A 26,534-nucleotide genomic window follows, 5' to 3' on the forward strand; every position below is an offset into this window, starting at 1 on the left:
GAGAGGCAGGCAGACACCGACCTCTGCAGCAGCAGCAGCAGCAGCAGCAGCTGCATGACCAGGAACCTCCACAGCAAACAGACCTGACCGCTTTGACACTGCACTCCTGTGGACGCGACCAGACGCCGCGGTTTCCAACGCTGACGCGCACATTTGCACAACCGAAGAAGGCGATCCAACTGCGGAAGAGCGAGTGGGCTCCGTCTGCTGTGCGCTTCAAAACACTGATCAGGTCAGTCACCTCCCGCTCGGCTCACTGTTTGCTGTGAGCGCCGCGAGTGTTGTGGCTGCTGTTTGGAGGGTACATGCCGAAAACCACCTTAAAAAGTAAATCAACCGGTCAACACTGAGTCTGCTTTTTAAGTACTGGGTATTAAAAAATCACCTTGCTTTGGGAAAAAACCCTTGTCTGAACTTAAAGTTGTTGAAACTGAAAACCTCTTGAATCCAGCCATGTCAACATATCCTCTTGTTTTGAGGAGCACTAAGACTGCCAGATGTAATATCTTGTTAAGGTGGACACTTTTTTGGAGTGTGACAGATGAGGGGGTTGGTGATGGCGAGGGTGGGAGGCGGGTGCGGTCACAGGACTGACAACTGCCACACAGTCAGGTGTTGGTCCATAGCGGGTCTGTGAGTGTGAGTTTGACATGCAAACACCAGGCAGAGATTTTAACCAAAGTGGTCACAACTTCTCAGGTGAGTACAAGAGACTGTCTCACTCCCTCTGAATTTATCCTGAGCAGTTTTTATGGGTAGCTCCTTTAGAGGGGTTCATTTGTGTGACATTTTTTCATATATTTTATATATTCCTCTTTCATGTCTTCATCCTCTGTGTCATGTGAGGAACATTTAGGTATTGCACAATGTTCAGGCAGTTCTGTGCTTTTTTTTCCTTCTTTTCAATTGTCTGGAAAATCTTGGTCGTGACTCAGCAATAATGTGGACACAAACTCAGGGGCCAACAGTGACTTCTCTTTGAGGGTCTGCCGTGTGACTCTGCGGTAGCTGACGTGAGCAGTGCCAATGTTGTTTCATTATGATGTAATAATAGTACTTGGGACGGCAAACTTATCAGTTAGTTGGACAAGACTCGCACTGTTACTGCTAACAGTGCCTCAAGTTGTTAACCATTCTTCAACTGTTTGTGTAATCATCAGGTCCATAATCTGATCCTGCCGCAAGCAAGCAGGGAAAATTCAAAGAGAATTATTTTGCTATTCCAAACTAAATGTATTCAAAACAATGAAAGCTATTTTTGTTCTTGAGATTCATAAAACTACTGGGCAGATTCAGACAGCTTCATCCATTTCTTTGGTCCACTTACTTGACATAACTGCAGACCTTTCAAAGTATGTTGCCTACCTTCCAGGCAGCCATTAGTTTCCAATAGTGTCACTATTTTATCTAAAAAATTACTTGCAGAGACTGTAAATTTGTTTGAGATACGCCTAACCGTTACTCAACGTTTACTCAAATTTAAGTAAACTTTACGATACTGAAGTGATGCAGCTGACGACACTACATTATCACACAATAATACTTCTTAATACAAAGTTCATTGTGATAGATTATCTGTTTCAAGCAAATTTTAAGTCTGAACAAGTTTATTGTAATAGTGTACCGAGAGCACTTGAAACCAATTGCTGCCTGGAAGTAGGGCTGAACAATTAACTGAAATATTATTGAAACTACAATGCAATACCCAAATCGCAGGAGCTGCAGTTTTTTGATAAAGATAAAACGTGTCACAACACATCATTACAAATTAACCATTGCAGTGCTACAGAAATGCCCCGGCCTATTCTGCAGGCATAAAGGGAACACGTTTGTTTGGTACAGACCCCAGCAAAAATCACATCATCATCATTTCTATATATTTTTTTTAGTAAAAATAAAATACAGAAATTACCGTTCCCACTAAAATCAGGACTTACAAGGACTTACAGGACAATATCTAATCAAAATAAATGTTTTGTTTTCTTGTTTTTTTCTTTGCATATCAATCAGCTCTACCTGGAAGACAGGAAATCAAACTACAGCAGCTTTGAAAAATTGCTGCTGGTTCAGTGCATGTTGTTGCTAACAAATGAGCTGAAACATTTGCCTCTTTGAGAATCATGCTGTCATGCCTCCAAATACTCAGTACTCAGTACTCAGTGATAATGATGTTAGTGGAATCAACAGCTCTGTAAGACAAATAGCAAAAACAATGAAAGAACACAAAACGACAGATAAACAATAGGCAAGGTGTTGTCTTTTACCAGAAGTAAGATGTTCTCTTACCTTAAAAACCAGGTTGTTAAAAATAACTGACAGAGAGAACGAATCAACAGTTTATCTGCACTTCTTGAAAAGATGAAAACGAAGAGTTACAGGTTTGTACAGATAATCCCATAATGTTCAAGTAACAACGTTATTCTGATCCTATAAATTATTAGGTATTTATCAGGATTATATCATGGATGTTAAGTTTATTAAAGGTTAGAATTTCATCACAGATGTAACACGGCTATTTTAAAGTAGGAGAACTTATATTTGTGGTTGAGAAATAACCTCTACTTTGGAGAAGTTATGAAAGGTCATTTCTCCGTTCGACAATGTTCATCTAGATTAATGTCACAATATCCCGTTCTCATTTTAATGTAATATTTTGCTTAGCTATCGTGTTAATTTGAATTTACATGGCACTGGGCATACTTGTTTGGTATTTCCGAAGTATTTCTGTTTCAAGCGTGTGGCTGTTTGAGTTTTGCATCTTTTATGTACTGGAAGTTGTGCCTGGCACACAAATGGATTAAGATGTATCTGTTTAAAATCTCAGGAAATTGAAATCAGTCACAGGAATACACACAACTTGTATGTCTTTTAATCTCTGCATGTGTGTGTTGATATGGTGCCAGTCTGTGAATTATTACTTATCAAGTTATAAAATTCCTAAAGAGAGGTGTGTGTGTGTATGTATGTGTGTGTGTGTGTGAATGACTGAGACAAATGTGGACTTTGCTCTGTTGTCGTAAATGAAAGGAGTGTCTCAAGATAGCATGCTATGTTTATGTTGTCCCTCACATGGCCTGAAAGTGATGTTTAAATCTCTGCAGACGTAAAAACATGCATACGTTTTTAAAGACACCTCCACACCAGCATACTTGTTAATTTAATATACTGAAAGCAACTGTTTCCAGTGTTCTAAGAAGTTGTTTGCTGCAGCTGGGAGGGCTAAACATGATCACTGCATGAAAGGAAGGAAGGCGCTCAACTACACATTTGTATCTGTATAAATACACAGATAAAAAGAGAGTGACACGCTCAGGTTCAGCCCACAGATAGTTAACCACTTTTGCCTCTACACCGCCAACGTCCTGGTGTGCATACCATAATTCAGCTTTTCTTATTGTGAACGTTTTCAGAAAAGCCACCTTTGATTCGATTCTATCAGATGACACTGAGACAGTGTTGACACAGTGTAGCCTTAAGCTCATCAATTTGTTTTTTATATTAGGTTTAATTATTAACTTCAAGGCTGATCATTTCGGCATTTACTACTGACAACAAGATTTTTTAGCTGCAGAATTTGATTTATTTTATCATCAAACAAAGTTTACCTCTGGTTGTTTGCTGATGTCAAATCCAGCTCTGTTGCTTAACTTTGTCTTCCTGACTTTATGTACTGATTATATTGTAATTAATGATTATCTTAATAGGAGATGGAGTTCAACACAGTGATGTATTTGTAATTCTACTTAAACATTTCAGCAATAGTCTTCTGGGCAAATATGTTTAAACGAGTTCGATTAAAAAGTTTAGTATGCTGTATGTCCTTAGAGCTTTCTTGGCTTCTTTTTTTTTAGTGAACCAGTCCATTTGTTACCATTACACCTGTTCACACTTTGTCTCTGTCTCTGTCTCTCTCTCTGTCTCTCTCTCATCTGTTTACAATGACAAGATGTGGTGAGAACAAGCTTCAATCACAACAACTTCAAGCATCTGAGAAGTGACACATGTTCAGGGCAACTTCAACATCAGTTCTCGTCTTGTTACACTTTGTATTAAACTCTGTCTACATCTGCATGAGCAAAGAACACATTTTAAAGCAATTTGCAAACATGATGGCTCTTGTGCCATTATTAGTTACTTATCAGTTACTTTCATAAACACATCTCTAACATCTCTTTCTTCAACATCTCTAACATCTCTTTCTCTAACATTGTCTCACATCCACAATTTTCACACGCAAAAATGTATTTTTGAAAAACAGTTTGCCTGCCTGAGACAGCAACAGAAATAACATTTATTTCTGTTCTTTTGAGGCTTTCTTCAGTAAACAAAACATATCAACGGGCTGTTTGGAGTGACCCTAGCCATTGCACTTCATTCCACTACTCGTAGCATGCTTTGGATTGTGAACGTTTAAAATGATGTCTGATCACAATCTATTAGGGCTTAGGGCTATTTTCATTGTTGATTGTGTATTAGTAAATGACAAGAAAAGGTAAACAAAGCAGAAATCTCATGATAATAGTTTAGTTGTTTTTTGATAAATCAATCCATCGTATGGTCTAGCAAATAATAAAAAAACAAAAAAAAAAGCCCATTACAATTTCCTAAACTTAAACTTGATCTTGTCATCAGATTAAGAAGCTGGAACCAGAGAATGCCGTTGCCTGGTTGGTAATTCACCCTTGCACACACAAATATAAAGACACACGTCAACCAACACAAATACACTAATATGATGCGCTTTCCTCGCCAGTGCACTTTAACATAGATATTATTCAACGGACAGTAGGAATATTTAACAACCTTTGCCCTAATTTCCCATTTAGAAAGATGTGGGAGCAAACAGCAGCTCCTCAGGTCAAAACCTCAGTCTCTAGTGGGAACTAAGACTGACTCAGACTTTATGTGCACATGGTTCTCCGTGGGTTCACTGGATGTGGCACTGCTTGAGACATCAGTTGTTCAGGTCTTGCTAAGGATGATGCATGATGAATGTAATCCGCCTCCTCAATTTAACATAATAATATTTAAATGTCAAAGGATCTTGGAAATGAAACAGGAACATGACTGTAAATTGCTTTCCCTCTTTCTGGAAACTTTTTCTACCTCTTATACCCTGAATGGCTGCTGATCTTACATGCTCTTTCCTGTCTTGTGTATATTGTGGACTTTAGGATTAAGACTAACTCTAGGTATAGAGTAAAGGTGTCTCAGTTCACGAGTTTGGCTGGGGTTTGCTGGCCTCTAAACATGACAGAGCTGCTAACTTTATTGTCAGCTCTGATATATTAGCATCCAGTTTCCACACAGTGGGGGAACCACTTTAGGGGGTCTGGTTTTCTGCTTCTATCTGCTCATAGTGAAAGGTTGCATAATAAGCACAAACAGCTATCACAATAGAGACAATGCTTTGCCACAGCAGTGTAATTAGTTGACAGTGACGTTGCATTGGACAGACTACCAAACTGTCAAAATAATACGTCTTAACACCGAAAAAAAAAAAAAAAGCGACAGATGTTAAGAATACATTCATGGAGATTCAAGAGGGTAGTTGTATATGTCAGGATATGACACCTCGAGGCCAATGGGTGGGATCATTCATCCACTTTGATGGACGCAGACTCAAAGTACACGCAGTCACTTGTTAACTGCTACATTACAGGCCACATAATGAGAACCATGAATGAAGTATTGAGCTGACATAAAATGGTTAGGTGATGGGAGGCGTGGGAGCATTCAGGTACAGCTACCAATTACAAGTAATATTCGACAAATTGAAATGTAAAAAATAGTATCACGTAACTAGAACCTAATAAGAAGCTGTAGAAAATGATTAATAAGACAGTAATGATAACATAGAAATCATTTCCTAATATACCGTATGTCTTTAATATGAGGGTGAGTACATTTTGCCCTTTTTCAACATGCTTACAATTCAATTTTGTATTACAGCTCACACTGTTTAATCCATTCCTTACACTTTTGCTTACGTGAATTTGGTTTTTGACAAAGCTATAAAATCCTCTACACTCATCACATGGCCAGTATCTTAGTTTAGCCCCATGCAAGTGTTTAATGTGTGGAGAAAACCAAAGCTTGACGGTCCTGCTGTGCGTGGGTGCAGATGATTGGACAATCACCGGGAACGCATTCGCAAGCAGGCAGTTATTGAGCCAGCTCTGACACTTATTTTGCTCTTGTCAAACCTTCATTTAACCTTTCTTGTCCACAGACAATTCTAAATCAGTTTCTTTTGCGTACACCGTTCCTGGCACATGAGTTTACAGTACGTTCTGTGAATGAGAGTTACGTCATGAGTTGTTTTGTTCTTGTCCAGCTAAACAGCAGCTGGAGACAGCACACTCCCGTCTTTTCCTCTCCACTTCGAGGAACAGGGCACGACCCTTTCCACATTGTACCTCTCCCTCTTCCTACCGTGTTACCCTCCTCTCACTCCCCGTCTCCGTCAAAACACAAGTTTGGCTGTAAATCTTTCACATGCCTCCACCAGCTGAGACCACACTCATGTAAACAGATAATTTACCTATGTGACGTCATCACAAATGACAGTTGTATAGGACGAATCAGGTGTTTATCTCCTCGTCTGCCTCTCTCCGTCATCCTCCTTCTCTTCCTAACCTTCCTGCCCCTCTTGGACTTTGAAGTGTGTGTGTGTCTGTTTCAGTGTGTGCGAGTGTGTGAGACAAAGAGATTTTTTTTTTATTTGGTTCTCCTGTCTTAAATGGAAGGAGTGCCCAGGACTATGCTTTGTTTTTGCAGTGCACACATGTCCTCAGACATCTCCTCACGTCTTTCAGAGTGACAGCATGGAACATACATGTAAATGTGTGTATGAGTGTGTGTGTTTGAGGCCTTGACAGCATGCAACACTCCTTGCTTCCTTATCCAGCGAGGAAGCTCTTGAAGCTCAAGAGACTCATCAACCATTAACTCATAACTATTTAAAGGAATTGGGGGAAAGTTCACGTCCTCAGATTATTGTTAAAACTACAGATTCCCAGAGAGCAGCATATGGAGCACACACACACACAGATATATAATACAACTGTGCGTACTCTCTCTCTCTCTCTCTCTCTCTCTGTATGTATACTGACCTGCTTGTGTGTTGCCCATATCTGAGTCAAATAGTAAATGTTTAAATTCCTGTGTGCTTACATGCCCTCGCTTGTGCAAATATATGCAGCATGAAGGGTGTGTTTGTCCTTAAATGCTTGTCTTTGTTTGCATAAAAGGGTTCAATATATTTATTTACAATCCCCCAGAGTGCTGTTCATTGGACTTCTGTCACCATGCCGTCCTATAATACAAGGCCCACCTCACGTCCCAGTCACATTATGACTCTGACAGCAATGTAGAACATATCCTGAACATCAGTGTGTGTGTGTAAATCTGGCAGGAACAGCCATCCCATCACAATGGATAATTAAATTATGTCACAATGATCAAAAGCTGGGTTGACCGATTGAAGAGATTAGATTAGCCCCTTTTGTTTTAAAACTGAAGCAGAGTGAGCGTGTCATAGCTAAAACATTTGTTGTTTTTTTTTTGCTAAATTAGGCTGGGACACATGACGTTCTGATTGTTGAGTTGATTATAACCATGATTTGAGTGTGACGACGGAACAGACCAAGTCCAACCAAGACTGTTCATACTGTTCACAGTCAGGAGATAAAATCACATAGTGTGTGGTGTTTAATGATTCTCATAATTGGTCTCCTAATTCAATTGCTGCCCATCGGCCATGACACGCTGACATGTGTCCAAGAGGGAGAAGTAATAAAAGAAAATTGGTCGAAAACAGCAAGCCAACGGAAAAGTAGTATGATATGCTGTGAGTGAAAGGGTTGCTGTTATCTTATTATCCACTTAATCAGGTTTTAGCACAGCTGCCACTCAGTTTAAAGGAATAATCCAACGTTTTAGGTATGTCCTTATTCACCTTCTTGCAGAGAGTTAGATGAGAAGAACAGCTCTCATGTCTGTGTGCTAACTGTTGAGCTTGAGCTGTAACTCCACGTAAACACATGCAACCCCATATCTTATCGTTTTCACATTTCTTTTGTATTTGAAATAAACAAATCAGGTACAACATGTCATTGATGATCTTTAGTGGTGCTGATAGTGTGTCATGCCATTGTTCCAACCACCCATTATTTGATTTCCTTTATTTTTTTGACCCTGAATATGCACATTTCCTGAAATGTTAAACTATTCCTTTAAGAGCGTCTCACTTTTGTGATCACAACCTTAGTGTTATCTCTGTATTTACTCACTTGATCATTATCCTCACTTTGCTCATTGGTGGAAACAGTCTTTGTGTGGTTTGTCTTCATAGGTTTCAGCTAGTCGTCAGTTGTGTCCCCAGCTTCACAAGTTGTCAGTGCTGCAGTTCCACATTTCCACTGGCTCACTGAAAAACATGATGCAGCCCCTTGGCAACAATGCCTAGAGAGTTAGCAACGAGGAGCCAACAATCACAGTGCTCCCTTTTCTGAATGCTGTTGTGTGTACACTCAGTTTGGACCCATCAGAGGTGAAGTCTTCGTAAAGAAACATGCATTCATGTTTACAACCGCAAATGCTTTTTTGTTTACTTTGACTCACTGAAAACCAGTTCTAGGCACTTGTCACAGGTTGCTGTGTTGATTCATGAGTCCAGCCCACGCTATGGTTAAGTTGATGATAGATTCTCTTTGGTGTATGATTAGTTTCAGCACACACAACTTGATGTACAGAAACACAGAAACCTTGTTTCTTGTCAGATGAGAAATACTGTATCATATGATTTTATGAGTCATTGTTTTCATGTTGTCTCCATACCTGAGGTTTTTCAGATGCAGTTTTAACTTCTATCTGAGGTTTATGTTTCAGAACTACACAACTGGATCTTTCTCAAACTGTTAAACATGGTAGGAGATCTATCATGGTGTGGGCAGCCTCTTTCTGTGAGCCTTGAAGTTAACATTTGCTTGGCCTTGAAATGGCCCCAAAACAAGCGGTTAAGTTATGGTTGATCGGTGATCAGATTCAGTTTCATTAACATCCGGGTAGCATACCAGATACCTCACCTAGCCAGACACCTCATCTAAACATCTTCGAATGTTTTTTTTGTTCTTAATCTTTCAAAGAACTGAGGACTTTCCCTCTTGAAAAACGTGCAGTTCAGCATTCTTTCTAATTGGCTGTGCAATGTTGGAGGGATTGGTTATAGTCCCAGTGCACAATTGGGAATGGAGTGGTGAAAGCTACTGCCAAGCTAATGTGAGACCACTTGACCTTACCTGTGTAGCCTTGACCCCTTTGGGCAAAATAGCACAGTAGTGAGTGAATGATTGACACCAGCAGATGAGCTGAGACGCTCAGCGGCTGAATTGTTCAGTAAGTGCGTCTCCTTTTTTCCCCAGACCACTTTTGTTATATAAGTTTTGCTTTGTAATTTTTGTGCATCCCTGTAAAGTCACGTAACTTTTGCACAAATGGAAACGCAGGCAGAAATTTTCCATTGTCACAGTTAATAAGAAGAAACCACTTCTCTCTTGTTTGCCCTGGGAACATGTGAGCATTACTGCATATTTTATTTGGTAGAATTTTAACGCATTTATAGTCAGAGACAAATAACTACTGAATGCTGCGCTGTCTCAGTTTGTTTATTTACTCTGAAAGGACAAAGCACATTGATCAACATTACTGTCAATGTCTCAGTGTTATCCAGAAGGCTAATTTCGTCCAACCAGATGTTCAGTCAGCCCTTGAAATTGACAAAACAAAACACACCATGTTAAATAAAAACAACAGAATGTAGACAAAACATATAGCACATAAACTGAGATTGTACTATACTATATTCTGCCATGTACGAATGAAATAAAGACTGACTTGAGGTTACTGCTACACTGCAAAAATCTTTTTGCCCTCAGATAAAATTAGAACAGTAAAGGCAGTGAGCATCTGTCTCCAGTTTATAGATAACAGCTCTCATAGAAAGTAGCTGTTATTTTTAACTAAATCAGAGAGCCAGCAGACTTGTGTTAGTATTGCATGAGGAGGCAGAAGTGAGTGCGTCACCGCTGTCACATCGACACTGAGTGACTGAACGGAGGGAGAGAAGTGCAACCAGAGAGGCATGATGAGGTCGCCTGTCAGAGTGAAGCAACAGGAAATCATCTGCATCTGATGTCTACCACCTTATACACACACACACACACACAGACACGCGCTCGCACACGCACACACATGCATACACACCTGCACAGGGGAGGAAACAGTTACAAGGAAACACTTTTAAGCACATGGGCACGTATACACAAGTACGTACTGTACGCAGAGATATGCAGAAATAAAAAATTAGGAATGAAAGACACATGCACACAAACTTGCATGCACACGCGCGCACACATGCACACACACACACACACACAAACACACACACACACACACACACACACAGACCACATGATAGTTAGCTGTCTGAACTTCTGCTGAGCCCAGACTCTGTCAGAGAGAGAAAATGTGTGTGTGTAGTTCCCTTTCTATTGGTCATCACTTCCTGAGGAAAAGCATGACCACGCACACACACACACACACACACACACACGCACACACACGCACACACACACACACACACATACACACACACCAGTCTCTACTGTCGCTGCCACTGTCACTTGGTTGCTGGTCAGTGAGCCGACACTGAACACTCTGAACTGAAACGGGAGAAACAGGGTGAGTGGACTGTCCTGTACCCTCTCTGTGTGTGTGTGTGTGTGTGTCACTGTCATTCAGTTCATCATGCTGAATCAATGCATGTGCTGTGGATAGCTTCAATGAATGCTGAGTTGATTTCCACTTTCAGTCTTTTACAAGCCGACTTCAGTGCTTATCAGCGAGATACTGTAAGTCGATCAGTTTTGTCTGATATGCAGTTTGTCTTGTCTCAGACAGTTTAATGCCTCAAAAGGTTGACTGGATTTGTGTTTGGCAGAAGTGAGCTCAAAAATCTACAGATTGTAGATTTTCTTTCAGTTTCTTCCCCAAAAGCGGTAGCCCCATATTCTCCACATTCTTGTGTTTTATTTTGTGTCCTTGTGTGTTCTTTAGTAAATACATGAACCAAGTGTTCTTTAAAATAAAGACACACGGTGTAATTTAGAATTAGGATTAAAGAGTTATTTATATAAGAATTCAAACCTGTTTGTGCATTTTTGTAAAAGCACATTTGTGCCCATTTTTACAAGTGTTGCCTCCCCCTCAGTCTGACCTCAGGTTCACCTGATGTTTAACAGTGCTCCACTTTCCTAACTTTGGAAGTTGAAATACAAAAATGAGTAAAAAAAAATCAAACAGAAATCAGATAGAGAGTTTGTCTACGTGCTTTTATTCACAGCTGTGTAGACAGAGATTGTGGTTTCTAACATCCCAATGTGCCAAGCTTTAAAGTTTCATGAGTAATGTCAGTACCAACAGATAAGTGGGTTTTCAGACGTGAGGAGACTCTCGATTCTGTCGAGAGGGCAGTCCAGACCTCTGGTTGACACTTTGTGTGCACATGGTTTTCCATTACTGTCCTGCTTCATCATTTAGGTGCAGAAGGGGAAGGCCCTTTCAGGTAATTCTGCCTGTAGTGGCTTCACACCGCCAAAGTGAAAAAAAAAAGCTAATTTCCTGAAGAGTGTGACAGGATGGCAGCATTCAGCATTCATGCTACATGCAACTTTTTGTATCCTGCTGTTTTGACTGTTTTGAATCTAGGCATATGTGTAAAATGTAAGAAAAATCATGTAAGTGGAACAAAATCTATAATGGCGGTAATCTGTGATATAAAGTAGTGCAGCAGTTAAAATAACCAAATGGACATATATACAAATAATGAGAACAGATTGTAGAGGGCTATGTATATGAATAGATAAATGTGATGGATGGACAGCTTACAAAGAGGTGGTAGTAAAATAAATACATATACTATGATGTGTGCAGGTATTTACAGGTAATAAATATACATATGGTGAGATGTAAACGGTGTGTAAACAGTAAGTAACCAGATAGTAAGCAGGTGGAGCCAGTGCAGTAGAATGTGTACTGTATGTACAGTACCAATAAGTGCAGTACAAGTATGGCATAAGTATAAAGTAGCAAAGTGTAACATGACATCCATGTATCAGTGTGGTGTGCATTAAGTGTCACAAGAGTTTCCATTTACATTCTTAAAATCAGTTACCCACAAATAAAACACAGCATGATCACAACACATAGCTCTCTGTCCCACAGTTTCCTCATGCACGACTCACCCGACAAAAACCAAGCACACTTTATCTTTTCAAATAAATTGTGGGGACTGTGAGGCAGACGTGCAGGCGGGCATATCTTTGTTTTAGTCACCGACACTGAACCACATGCTGTTTTACATGAAGAGGTCAGGAAGTCACTAACTCTCTCCGCCTATGTGTCACACACACACACACACACATTCATATGCACTGGGCAACTTTCATAATATAAATGGCTTACTGTGCAAAAAAAAACATGCCTTCTTTTAGAGGGGAAACACTCTGCAACATGTTATTTTGTCCAGAGGATGTTATAAAGGCAACAGCAAGAAAGCGTTTTAGACTGAGCTTAATTAAGCATATGTGCAGCTCTGGTAGAGGGCACATATTTACATCTGCTTGTGGTTTACTTCACTAAGTTAAGATGTATTCAAACACCATCAAAAATATGTTCTCTTCCTTTGTATATGTTACAGCTAAATTTTGGAGTTCTCATGAAGCAACCCACTTGTAAAATTTGTTCCAATTTCAAACATGTTTCCAACTGTGATCGAGTGATTGTCTGCTTTGACATTAGTGGTGTGGTTCTCACTCTCGGTAAGGGAGCATAGTTTTTATTCAAACAGAAAAGATAAGAGTGTTAATGCCTCTGAATGCAGCGGGGCAGGTTCTGCCCTTTGTCTCTCACATAAATACACCAGACAGGCTTCTGTGTTGACTTCTCTCCTTTCCTAAACTACTTCTCACCTTGTGCATTTTCTTTGCTTGACTGTGAAACAACTTACTGTGTAGGAGTGTTGGAGGCTTCTACACCCTTGGAAAAAATGATGATGATACTGGATATTTTCTCAATTATTCATAATGAACGTTTTGCGTTCTTTTAGTGTTTTTCTTGAGTTTCTGTTGAGCTCACTAATTATTTTCCCTCTGTGGATTTTTTGTATGGTAAAAAGCTGGTAAAACTGGCAAAAAGCTCAGGTATTAAACTCCAAATTCAAAGGTACAAAAAGGCCTTCACCCACTTTCTGTGCAGTAATCTGATCCCCAGCCTTTGCTTTAGTCTGTTTTTGGACCCAATTGCTGCTGCTGTGAAGAAATACGAATGTTCAAAAACATTTCATTAGTTTTGCAACTTTGTCCCTGAAGGAAAGATTTCACATCTCTCTGTATGACCTCTCAGTTTCACCTCTTTTTTTCTGAGCTGCTGCTCTTAGACGGGGAGAACATCTTTCCCTCCCCTGAAGATAACATTGCAGTGTTCTAATTTTGTTTGATGGTCCAGCTTTTGTTGGTCAGTGTGTACATTTGTTCATTTCAATCCTGGCCATGTAATGCCCATTCAAAGATATTTACAAGATTTTACATAAAATGGCCAATGCGCTTTATTGTATGCATTGGTTCACACACACACACACACACACACACACACACACACACACACAGACACACACAGTGTCAGTCTGGCCTGTCGGTACAGTAGCTTGCCAGACCTGCCTGCCAGTTTTGCCGTTGGCCTTTTGTTATTATGTCATGACTGAGGCAATAGCTGATAGAAAGTACTCCTACATGCTGTACTCTCACCTGTAAGACAAGTCCTGACATGTGGAAATCTGAGAACTGGCAGGAGACACCGGTGCAAATGTCACGCACGTGCTCATACACACACCTTTGCAAACACAATACACACTGCATAAAACTTACTAATCATCTGTCACCTTTTATAATGTCTGACAGGCTGTTTGCCCACACAGCACTCACAGATACAAACATGTTGAATTCAGTAGGTTTTGCACTGCAGTGTTTCCGTGAACACTCTCAGGAGAGAAGTTACAGTACAAACTTGTTTTCACAACATGATTTAAGCACCATGGTTTAACTGCCAGGCTGCAACCGCCTTCCTTTTTGTCTTATTTTCTTTCTTTTTTGTGTGCTGAAGAGCCTGCTGAGCATAGAGCATGAATTTCCTATGATAAGGGGTTTTTCTTGATGCCTCTAGAGTGCAGTTTGACTTCTCGAAGTGGTCAGGGGACCCGCTCTCTGTCACCCCTTTCAACTTTATCTCTCTCACTCTTAATCTCCAGGGTTCTCTCTCCCACGAGATTTCTGTCTCCATACGATGACTTGATGCCAACCAGGATGCAAGTCGCTCCAATGCTCCATCTATTTTAGGTTTAAGTTGGCTGGCAACTGGCCAACAAATGGAAAAATAACCAGGTTTCTCTGGTTATTAATAGTCAGCATTTTCCCCTCCAGCTTCCAGGACAGTGGAAGCTACAGCCTGCACACACACACACACACACACACACACACACACACACACACACATACATACACACACACTTTCTTTCCTTGTTCTGAAACAATGTCAGAGTCGATGTGAATTTTAAGTGGATCCCCCGCTGATTTTTGTTGCCACAGTCCAATCAGGTAGAAAGGAAACAATAAGTAGCTGAGAAGGGAGGATGTTTGCTCCACAGGGATGTTTTGCCAAGTGATTTGGAGCCATTTCTATACCTGGTGCTTCTGTGCCATCGGAGTATTGCTATTTTAGTTTTGTCCTGTTGCATAATTCAACACATTCTTTGTTACATTTTTTTTTTCCAAATCAGGCACACAAGGTTGATTACAGGAGGTTTATTTTGAGAATCAGTGTTGGTTACTAAAGGTTGTTTCGCAGGCCAGGTGGTGCACAGACCTTTTACTCTATTGATTATTTATAAATCATTGCTTTCGTTTCAATTAAGGTCATAATTCAAGCATAGCTTCCACCTTTTTAACAAGCAGAAAAAGATGTGGGAAAAATAAACAGTTTCCAGTATTTATATTCAGACACATGCATCAGCCTTGCCCTTCCTATTGTAGAATAAGTATTCTGCCTTCAAATTCAGCATTTAAATCATTTTTATTTAATGCAAGTAGCAAATTCCATCACAGGTCAAAATCAACAAGAATTGTCTGACTATCCAAAGCCTGATACATCTTATTCTGTTTCTAGCTTATTATTATTCTGTGCCATAGACCTCCATTGATGTCTTCTCTCTTTTTCATGTCCATGTTCCCTCATTACGATGAACAGGGCACTGTAGTTTATTTTGGTCAATCCACCGTATGCCGTCTTGCTGCAGTACATATTCATTAGTGCATCAAAAATGTATTAATCCATGGCCAATAGTTTCCAACAAATACACTTATTACAACTGTGTTGTGCCAAGCTGTTTTAAAAACTATATATGGGTTACCCATTTTTAAAGATTTATATTGTCAGTAGGAATGAGGGTTTTGGGTTTGGTGGGTAGGGACAGGGTAGAGCAAGTGTTGAGTGACAGAGCAACATTGTTGGTTTTGGACTATTTATGGGATTTGTTGACATGAACAAAAATCGAGAATGTCTCCAGCCTTATCCTTTAAAATCTTTACTTTTGTCAATTTTATGTAGCCTTACTTTTAAGAATATCATCTTTTCTGTCTGGCTCTAGTTCGTTAAATATATATATAAGCTATTTAATTTGTAATGAATTGAAAGAGATTAAAATGCTTATAACTGTAGGGCATGTAGTTTAAAAAAGCCACATTAACAATTAAATGCATGCATGCATCATTAAACAAGATATTCTACCAATTTCTGCATCACCTTCTACAACCCTGATTCCAAAAAAGTTGTGACTGTGTGAAACATAAATAAAAACAGAATGTAATCATTTGCAAACAAACTGTCTTTACCAACAACGGTTTTATGAAGTGTCCCTGAGTCCATTAGTATTCTCCTGTATGCAATCATGTGTTCACAAAGTGGTGAACCTCGCTCCATCCTTGCTTGTGAATGACAGGGGATGCCCCTTTCATACCCAATCTTGATCCTATCACCTGTTACCAATGAACCTGTTTACCTGTGGAATGATCCAAACAGGTGTTTTTGGAGCATTCCACAACTTTCCCAGTCTTTTGCTGCTCCTGTCACAACTTGTTTGAAATATGTTGAAGTTGATGAGGTCAAACATTGAATATATTGTCTTTGTACTGTTTTCAATTGAGTACATGTCATAAAGGATTAGGTAATTATTACATTCTGTTTTATTCATGTTTTTCACAGCGTCCCAAGTTTTTTGGAATCAGGGTTGTACCAACTTACCCCTCATGATATAGTCTTTCGTGTGTTGTTTGCTTTTGTGCACTGTAGTAACCTGTGATGACTGAACTTTGACCATCTCTGCAGATCTCTCTCCTCCAATGTCTGATCTGAGTTAGATATTGGAATGACTGAAAAGCCTTCATTCATTTGTATCAACAAAGAGTAGAATAGGAATGAATATCTAGAAGAAGCTGTAGAAGCTTTCTGAATGTCGACTTTCTGAATGATGATTGAAGTAATTTCTCAGACATTATTCAAGTGAATTTGTTCATTTTTTTCCAAGTAGCAGAATTTATTCAAACAATAATGAAACAATAATGGGGAGATACTGTTTTTTCCTTGGTGTCAACACATTGGATGAAAACCAACAATGAATTGATCCTACTATCAAACACCGAGTTTGATGTAGCTTATTTCTTTGTGCCGTAGAGATCCATTGCAGTTTAAAGACGATTAAATGCATATCAGTGAGCAACACAGCTGCGTTGGTTGACAAAGAAAAAAGGACAAAGTCCTTTGCATTTTTTCTTGAAATATGACTTGATAAATCAATAAATGATAAATCAGTTATCGGAATAGCTGCAGGTTAACAGCAGGTTTACACCAGTGGGAAGCTTTTCTAAGGAATTCTTGAACGTAAGAAAAAATAACTAAAAAAGAGAAACTAAACATTTGTGACCATCCACATTCTTTAATATTTCTGGCCAAAATGCCACCTTTTCAGGTAATAAGAATGAAATTCCTGGAAGGTGAAACCACAATTTCACATACCAACCCTATTTATGATTAACCATTAGTATCATATTTCAGTGCTCAGAAGATGCAGTCTGTTGTACTCTAAAAGCTAGAATCTTACATCCTTGGCCCTGGACAGACTGAGGCTCAAACACTGCCTGCTTTCTGGGTGCTGGTTGGTTAATCACACAGCTAGCCACCCAAACAGAAACAGAGGAGGACAGTGTTTTGAGCAGAAGAGACGTTCCTCAGTGCCAGAGTTCGTCTTGTACTCCCTGTGACACTATCTGACTCCCTGTTTACTAGATAACAGACAGACTGGAGGAATGAGGTGGGGGGTACTAATCGTGGTGTGGAGTGTGTGTGTGTGTATGCATTGTTTATATTTCTGAGCTTTTCTCTGACATATTTAACCATTAATATTATGTACAATGCAGCCTGTTGTCTTGTCTATGTATATTTTCATTGTCATCTTTCTTTCTCCCTTCCTCTTCCTCTTCTCTTTTCTGATATCATCCTCCTTTTCTCCCTCTGTCTCTGACTTTTCCTCTTCCTCCCCTCCTCTCTCTAGCTCTCCTAGTGCTGTTTTCTTTTAACAAGGCCACATACAGTCAACAAAGGATATTGCATCAGCTGTCGCGTCACTGCTTCATCTCTCTCCACAGAAGACATGGTGGACACCCAGCAGCTCCTAGCCTGGCCTGTCGGGTTCAGTCTGAACGCCGTGGACCTGTCAGAGCTGGACGACAGCTCCCACTCCCTCGACATGAAACATTTGTCCACGTTAGACTACGCCTCCATCTCTTCCTCCACCATCCAGTCCTCCCTGTCTCCCTCACTCGTATCCTGCATCTCTCCTGCCGGTGTGGCCTATGACCCCAGTCCTACGCAGAGCGAAGAACACCTGACCAACATGGACTACGCAAACATGCACAGCTACAGGACAGAACTGGACACACACAGTAAGTCTGGTCTGTGTAATGGGTTTACCAGAAATAAATCAGTTTTCTTTGTACTGATTATGTGCACGCCAAGCTTAGCAGCAAAGCTACCGCACATGGCATAGAAACTCAATCATTTGCAACTTGTTTAAAGTCGCTCAAGTCTTTGAATAAGACAGTTTTAATGTTAGAATGCACCAAGTATGTCATTTAGAGAAGAGTTGGCCGAGATCTTGATTTGTACTTGTGCTGAAAAAATGAGAATAGTTAATTAAAAGCCAGTTAAAGTTTACAGAACAAACATTTGAAGAGGTGAAATTTTAGCTTTCCGTCTGTCTGCCTACTTGGTGTCCTGCCTGCCTGATGATGTCTCTTCTGTTAGACTCGATCAAGCTGGAGCCGGGGTCGCCTCCACAGTTCTCTGACAGTCCAGTGTTCGCCAAGGTCCAGGACGATGCGCCGGCAGCAGCGCTGAACATCGAGTGTCGCGTGTGTGGAGACAAAGCCTCAGGGTTCCACTATGGCGTCCATGCCTGTGAGGGCTGTAAGGTAGGACTGAAAGACATCATGAGTAAAGGTTAAAATAAGATGTCTAGCCAAACTGGAAGAGAATGTATAACCATGATTTTAAAGGTTTTTCAATTAATCAAGTTCAAAACCCAAAGATGTTCAAAGCTAGAATCTCACATCCCAGACAAACTGAGGCTCAAACAGTTCCTGCTTTCTACTTTTGTTGGGCAGTCACACAGACAGACAGCCAGCCCAACCTGTGGACACTGTATAATCAGCAGGGCTCTGCTGTCATATTGTTGGTCGATATCAGGCAAAATTGTTTGGATCAAGTTTGGGTTTTTTTCTTTATTTTCTTTTGAGAAATTCTGGCCACCAATCAATTGAGAGATGCATATTATGACTTGAATTGCAGTGCACACTAGTGGAAAATAAAGTGATGGCTGCTCTCAAAAGGTAATGCTCAGGTTGAAGAAGAAAAACAATTGCCAGCCGTACGACCTCAGAGTCATGTCAGGAAATGGTAAAAGGGGTAGCAATTTTCTCTGCCAGTTGGCTTTTTTCTGTCACTGAGTTTCACTCTTCGGTGAAACATGTTCGTGGAATAAATCATTCGGTAATGCATGGAGAGGCTTGTGCATTGTTTCATCTTTTTGATGTCTGTCACTTTAACCACAAGCCCCATACATTTTCCACTCAGCAAGTGCTCATCAAAGCAGCCAGCCCCTTAAACTCTGTCTGTTTGTCTGTCAGTATAGAGTATAAATAACTAATAGAGTGTAGGTGAAGTTTCACACATATTTCCATTTTCTTTGAAATATGGAGACATTGTGCGAAGAGGAGCTATAAATTGTGACATTGTCCTCCAAAGACATATGAGATGGATTTTCAGAAGTGTCAGCAGTACCACGTATGCTTTTTTCCTCCCCCCGCAGATCTGAAGACACTGATTAGTATAAAAAGCTACTGCACATGCTGTGTCTCTATCACCTTCAGCAGCTCTCTGCAGTGTAGGAAAAGCTAAAACGTTAAATAGAATATGGTAGATTTGTAGTCTTATATTTTAATGTGGCATTAATATATGGATATTTTAGATAACCTAATCTGAGGACCTTTACTAAATGTAATTCAAGCAAAAATATTATGTTCAATCTTCACTTTGACACCATCAGAGAAAAAAGAAACCTTGAATGACCAAACACCTGTATGATGTAACTCAATGGTATCCTGGTATGATTACTACATTACTGGAACAAACAAACAAGTATTGTCTCTGTAGGCAAAGCCTGATATAACCTATTCCGTCATTGTTAAAAACATTTTAATGAGCCACACAATTACACTGGGTGATATGCTTCTTTATTACCATGAACATGGCCACTGTGGTTTATTATTATTGTTATATTATTCCGTCTAACATACTCCAGCCTGCCGCCCTAAATGCATGCTAGCAAAGTGGCTAAGAGTAGTTCTCACCAAATACACTACTGCTGTGTCATTAACAGTTTTTTAAAACTACAGTGCCCAGGCTTTTTAGCCTGTTTCAAAAATGAAAGTATACATTTGTAACGATGTCTTTGCTTAGTAGGAATGAAACATATCAAGAGCAACAGACAGGAAAGGGAAGTTGGAGTGTATGGAAACACAGACTAGCACATTTTAATGGGATTTGTTGAGGATAAGTAAAATACAGAATATCGCCAGCCTTTTCCTTTGAAGTGCTCAGCTTTCTGTTATAAGATTGCTTCTTTTGTTGTTTGTGTGTTTACTTAAGTGTATGACATGTTTTAAAGCTTTCCTTTGTGGTGGTACTGTAATGGGCTTCATTGTATTGAAATATGTTTTTAATATTTTGATAACCTAATTTACATATCGGAGAAACAAAGTATTAGGAACAACTTTCAGTGTAATACAATCAAATACAAGACAACCGGTAACTGCAGCTTTGATCATTACCACAGAGTTAAATCAGCACCTCTCTGGCACTGTCAGGACTGTTGTGTTGGATTTACTACAAGGTACAATGGTTTGTGTTTTCCTGTCCTCTTAGTTTAAGTCATACTGTACCTTCAGAAGCTGAATGAAGGTGAGGTACAGTAGTCATTGTTCTGCCAAAGTCTCAGGGGAGACTCACCAGAAGAGGGGGTCAGCCAAGCAGGCAAACACTTAATTGTTTCAAAACAGAAAACATTCTTTATTGAGGTGGAGTCTTGACCCCCTTTAACTTCCTCCTTCTTTAAATAACCTACGATTAAAAAAAAGGAACATCTGTGGATCACAGGAATGCAGATGCCAAACACACCGGTGTTCACATTGAGTCCAGATGTGGATTTGTATTCTTACAAAATATATATAGTTCTCCTCATAAAGTTTACAGACCTGAGGTTCTTCTGTTTGTGTCTATTCCACTGTATTCAGTTAATCTTTCTATTAGCTTACTTAGTCAACATAGACAAATACCACAGCCATCAACAAGCCTGTGACTCTGTGCATAGGAGTGAGTGTTTGAACGTGGCTGACCGTAGTTAATAGCTGAGATAAGTGTAAAGCTTATGGTCCCATTGGTCCTAAGGTTGAAAACATCAAAGCACAAATCCACCCTGAAACACAGTGTACTCTAATACATGCTCATTGGCTGTACGATTGACTTCCTCACAGATTAGAAAGAGACAGATGTCTAATCTGCATTTATTAGTCAATAGATGCTGCATGGAGCTACTCCACCAACAGGAAACTCTCTTTTCTGTTTCCCCTACTCCAGCCTTGTGTTTGCTATAATACAGATTAACAAACTTTGTGAATGTCTCTCTCTTTTTTTTCTGTCTTTCTTTCTTCATAGGGTTTCTTCAGACGCACTATCAGGTTAAAGTTGGTGTACGATCACTGTGATCTTCACTGTCGCATTCACAAGAAGTCCCGCAACAAGTGCCAATACTGTCGCTTCCAGAAGTGCCTCAATGTTGGCATGTCACACAACGGTAAGATGGCGATGCTGTCTTGCACAGCTTTTAGAACAATCAGTGTACAATCACAGAAGGTATGCTGTTCTTTGTTCGGTTTTATTAAAAATAAACTTAGGTATGAAATTGTATACATTTCCAGTTAGGCTATGAAAAACTTGAAAAAGTGTGTGACGGTAGCAGAGGTCAGAGCTCCTGTGCACTCGGGGGTTTTCATTTTCATTTTCACTATAAATAAGCAGACACACATTAAAAGACTGATTCCTCTTTGAATTTTTAGCCCAGGAAACGCCTCCTTGCAGACCAACTCTCCTGCCTCTGATGCCCTCTGAGAACAACAGATGCAGCTTCACCACACTGCTGCCAATTTTGAGGTCAAAGACCAAATGTTCTTGGTTTTACTATATGCAGCAATATACACCACTGCCTAATATGTCGCCATGTGCTTCCTCTGTGGTCTTCAACCTGTATGGGTTGTGCAGTTCCCAGCATTTGTGCAATGAACCTGCCACCCCATCAGACTCAAAGATGAAATTGTGGTTGAAAGCTAACTTAAACACCCTGCCTTCCAAGGGCTCATAGTGTCAAACTCAAAACAGCAAAATACGGATGTTTTGCAAAACTCTCTGATATTACTGTCAAGCTGAAAGAGTGAGCATACTAATCACTAGACTGGGTTTCTTTGCTCACCTGCATATTTAATATATTATTAATATATTATCAAGATATACTGTACACCTGAAACTGTGGTTTAATAACCCCATGAGTACAGCGCTAGACAGGTCAGGGTAGAACTGCACCAAATACTGCAAGGCTGCCCACACCTCTCATGCTCAGCTGCCTGTGGGCTGATCAACTGATGCTGTCAAGAGAGGCTGAGTTAGACACTAAATACAAAAGCTATCAGATGACAGCACCTCAGGAGCTCCACAACAGAGTACAATATCAAGAGAATTAATGTCATTGATAATAGAATTCTTCCTCCAATGAAACAGCTTTGCCCCTACACGTGATTGCCCAGCTTTAGAATTGTTTTTGCTTTGTAACCCTTAATTGGCTGCTGGAGTGCATCAAGTCTGTTTTTATATTAAGTGCTGACTATGACTCCCCAGATGAGTTTCATCGTAGATCTCACAGCTGTGTAGGTGTGCACAAGCAGTGCTTGATCTCCCCGACTCACCTGTTAGTTTTGTTGCACCTGTTGGGCAACAAAGATACAAAGAGCTTTTACTCTTTCTATACAAACTTTGATTATTGAGCTCTAGAATCTCAGCATAGCTTTGCACAATTTGAGTCTTAAATTCACATTTTTCTTCTTGTCCAATAAAACTACTTCCCACTCTGCAGTTCGATTAAAGCGAGAAATAGATAGAGGAAGTATTTACAGAGTTGCTAGTTAATAGACAACACAAGTCGTCATTTGCCCATTCACACATTCATTCATACACTGGTAGAGACTACCAGGCAAGTTACCACCTGCTCAACAGGAGCAATAACCATTAACGCACGAACCAGTGGAACAGCATTTGGGGTTCAGTATCAGTACCAATCAGAAGGGATCAAACCACCGACCTTTTTGCTTTAGATTAGTGGATGACCACTCTATCTCCTGAGCCACAGTTGCCCCTAGTGTGACATGGTCATACAAGATTTGGCATGGTGAAATGTACTCGCATGTTGGGGCAAGAAGCTGGCAGGACAGGAAATAACATGGGCAACAGTCAGTCCCAACCCCTCCTCCAAATCAAACCGGCTCGACAGAGGAGAGCCTCATGATTTTTTGAACTTGTGCAAAAGGAAAGGGGTGGGTGCAAATGGCATCCAGAAGTGAATTTTTCTGGCCATGCTCCTCAGTGAATGGAAAGGAGAGCGAATTCCAGGTGTAATCAGATAAATACTTGCAAACACCTGTCAGGGTACACCGGGCCTCTAGTCCCCACCTACACCTGGTATCAACATGCCATCTGTATCTATCAGCTTTATAACAGGCAGTCAACAGTTTACCCAATTTTACCCAATAGTGGGTATTAACTGAGATTTCAGACATTTTTCAGACACTTGATCCATTGTCATTTTGGATATAGAGTCAAACAGCTGTTAATTTTAACATCTATAAATGATGTATTGCATTGTGGGATTGTTTGCAGAAAGCTGTGTATTTGCCATGAACAGTACTTTTTTGTCTAATGTGGGAATTTTTAAAGACACGATGAAAACTGAGCTTAATGTGCCCATCTTAAGAGTTGGTAGAGGGACTGTAAGGCTCTGTGATTAGTTTGTTTGTTTCTCCACTCCTGACACTTTACCCCTCTGCCCCTCTCCTTGCCTCGTCCTTCCCTCATATCACTCCTCTGTTATTTCATGAGGAACAGCGTTGTAAGTCAGCTCTGCGTGGGTTTTTATTTAATCAATGATTGACATCTCAGAGTACATAGACCTCAAATGATTTCTCCAACCTGCTGTGTCACTGCTGTGGGCTCATTGCCAGTAGGTGGAAGGGCCACTTTAGTTTGTATTCATTTGCTTAAGGTGTGCATTCATCACACCGTCACCATTACACAATCACGTACACCCTGCAGTAAATGCAGAGTACAGGGCTGAATAGAGGGATAATTAATGACTTCCACTAACAGAAGAAGGAGGGTTTCACCATTTCGTAACTCAGTGTCAAATTTCAGTGAGATTGGAAAAAACATTTTCATCACATTGATAACAAAATCTAGATTATCATTATAACTTTGTCAAGCATAATGCCACTTGAATTATTAACTTGACTAATGGATCAATAATAGAGTATGAATAATGAAGTATTTTCTTTAATTGAACAGAACCACTTTTTTTAAAGTGGTGTACCTATTTTTACAATCAATGTAGAAGCTAAGCATAAAAAGTAAAACCACCACACTTCCACTAAGAAGTATACAATGTTAAGCAATGAATACAATTAAATTTCAAACAGCATCCGTAAATGATGAAATAAGACCTGGCTCTTTTGTTGGGTTTTTGTAAATGCACAATGTATTATAACCTGCAGCAACAGGTGGAACTACACATGGAAGAGAAAAGAGACTTGATTTTTAAGTGTATGAGACAGTTTTTCAGGTTTTGCAATGAGCTGTGAAAACACCATCACTAATTAAACTAAGCATACACATTATTCACAGGAAGTGCATTTTGTAGTTGCTTCATGAGTCATAAAACCATAGGTGGGACATTTGTTATGTGTTGTTGCCAATTTTCCCTTTCACTTTCCCTTTTTCTTTGTTGTTTACCTTGTAAATGTAGATGGACTGTGCATTTATTGTTTTGTGTTTGCAAAAGCTGCATCTCTAATTGGAAAATAGTTGATTTTTGGGCCATTTGGTAAGCTTTTGATTAGGGTAAGCCTCTAGAAAATGAAGTAAGTCTGTATAATATCCCCAGAAGTGGCCTGATTTTTTGTGTGTGTGCGCTTATGTGTATGTGTATTTATTTATTATTCTTGCTTACAGTATCTCTCTGCATGTGCTCTTATGTTCTATATCTGACTGCCTGCCAGCCTGTGTCTACAAATGTGTACTTGTGTGCTAATGTGTGTTTTTGTCTGTCCGTTTCCTTTCCCAGCCATTCGTTTTGGCCGGATGCCGCAGGCAGAGAAGGAGAAACTGCTGGCTGAGTTCTCGTCTGACATGGAGCACATGCACCCTGAGGCAGCAGATCTGAGGGCTCTGTCCCGGCATCTGTACGAGGCCTATCTGAAATACTTCCCCCTCACCAAGGCCAAGGCCAGGGCCATCCTCTCTGGGAAGACCGGAGATAACGCGGTGAGCAGCACTGCCTTAATTCTACTATACTTTTATATACATATCTCTATGTATAATGGGGGAAAATACTGCACATTGCATGAGCCAAAAAGATATTGTTGAATATACTACTGGATATCACCGTACAGTCAATTAAGTTTTCAGTTTCAGACTTATTACAGACACATTCACTGCATTTGAAATTTTCCCTTTTTTGTTGTTGATTACATTTAGATGCAAAATATATCAGTTGTTGACCTAGACTATATAAATAGTGGATAGAGTTTCTGGCTCTGAAAACTGAAGCAAATGCAGAAGTGCCTTAAATGTGGTTAAAAAAAAGTCCAGTCGTTTGTAAGCTTGGGAGAAATTGAGCCTACTTCTCACTTGATTACCTCAGTAAACATTTTCTTAATTAGTTTATGGTCTCAATCGCTACTTTCAAATAAGTACCAACAACAATTTACAACATGATATTCAATCTGTAAATTATGGTCCCATTAAAAATAAAATAGCCAATAAAGCAGGGTATGCTTTAGGACGTGGCTACCTTGTGACTGACAAGTTGCTGTCATGGCGTGTCCGTGGGTTGTCGGTTAGATCCAGTCAGGATAGAGGATTAGCAATTCATATCCTCTGCAGCTCCGCGCTCTTGTCCAAATATGGTCACTTCTGGCTCCAAAAAACCAAGATGGTTAATGATAGTGTCAATCTCGAGACTTCAAGACAGCAGTCCACAAACCAGGGGGTGACATCACAGTGGCTTCGTCCACTATTAATTGTACAGTCCATGGTTATAGATTATACTCACAGGATGCTTTATGTATACTCTGAACAACACATTTTAGGCTGATCTTGACTGCTGGATCAGTTGCACCATCTCTGGCGGCTTTTCTGCATCATAATTGAAATGCATGGTGTAAATTTGACGTACATTTTTCTACAATATTTAGGAATCCCACTCTGGGAAATATCATAAGGAACCCAACCGCCAAATATCAACCAAACAGCACACAGTTTACATTTATACTTAAAAATAACCAGTCCTAATGATCGCCAGCAGACAGGCTGAGCAAAAATCCACACAATCCTATACTCTAGCTAAACTTGGATATGGGACATAAAAAAGCCTTTTTAACGGTGTAAAATCTCTGTGTCTTCACCTAATCATGCATTATATTACAGATAGAATT

General features: G+C 39.9%; 1 protein-coding gene across 1 annotated transcript in view; it reads left to right on the forward strand.

Annotated features, from left to right (window-relative positions):
* Positions 1-26,534, forward strand: part of pparg (peroxisome proliferator-activated receptor gamma) — a 32,344-nt gene continuing 5,810 nt past the window's right edge. The window contains exons 1-5 of the mRNA XM_041955638.1: positions 1-232; positions 17,814-18,110; positions 18,472-18,638; positions 21,439-21,577; positions 25,163-25,362. Coding sequence (XP_041811572.1) covers positions 17,819-18,110; positions 18,472-18,638; positions 21,439-21,577; positions 25,163-25,362 — 798 coding nt within the window. The 5' untranslated portion in view covers positions 1-232; positions 17,814-17,818. The remainder of the gene's footprint in view (positions 233-17,813; positions 18,111-18,471; positions 18,639-21,438; positions 21,578-25,162; positions 25,363-26,534) is intronic.

Source organism: Chelmon rostratus, chromosome 2 (genome assembly GCF_017976325.1).
Source record: "Chelmon rostratus isolate fCheRos1 chromosome 2, fCheRos1.pri, whole genome shotgun sequence".
NCBI classification, from domain to species: domain Eukaryota; kingdom Metazoa; phylum Chordata; class Actinopteri; order Chaetodontiformes; family Chaetodontidae; genus Chelmon; species Chelmon rostratus.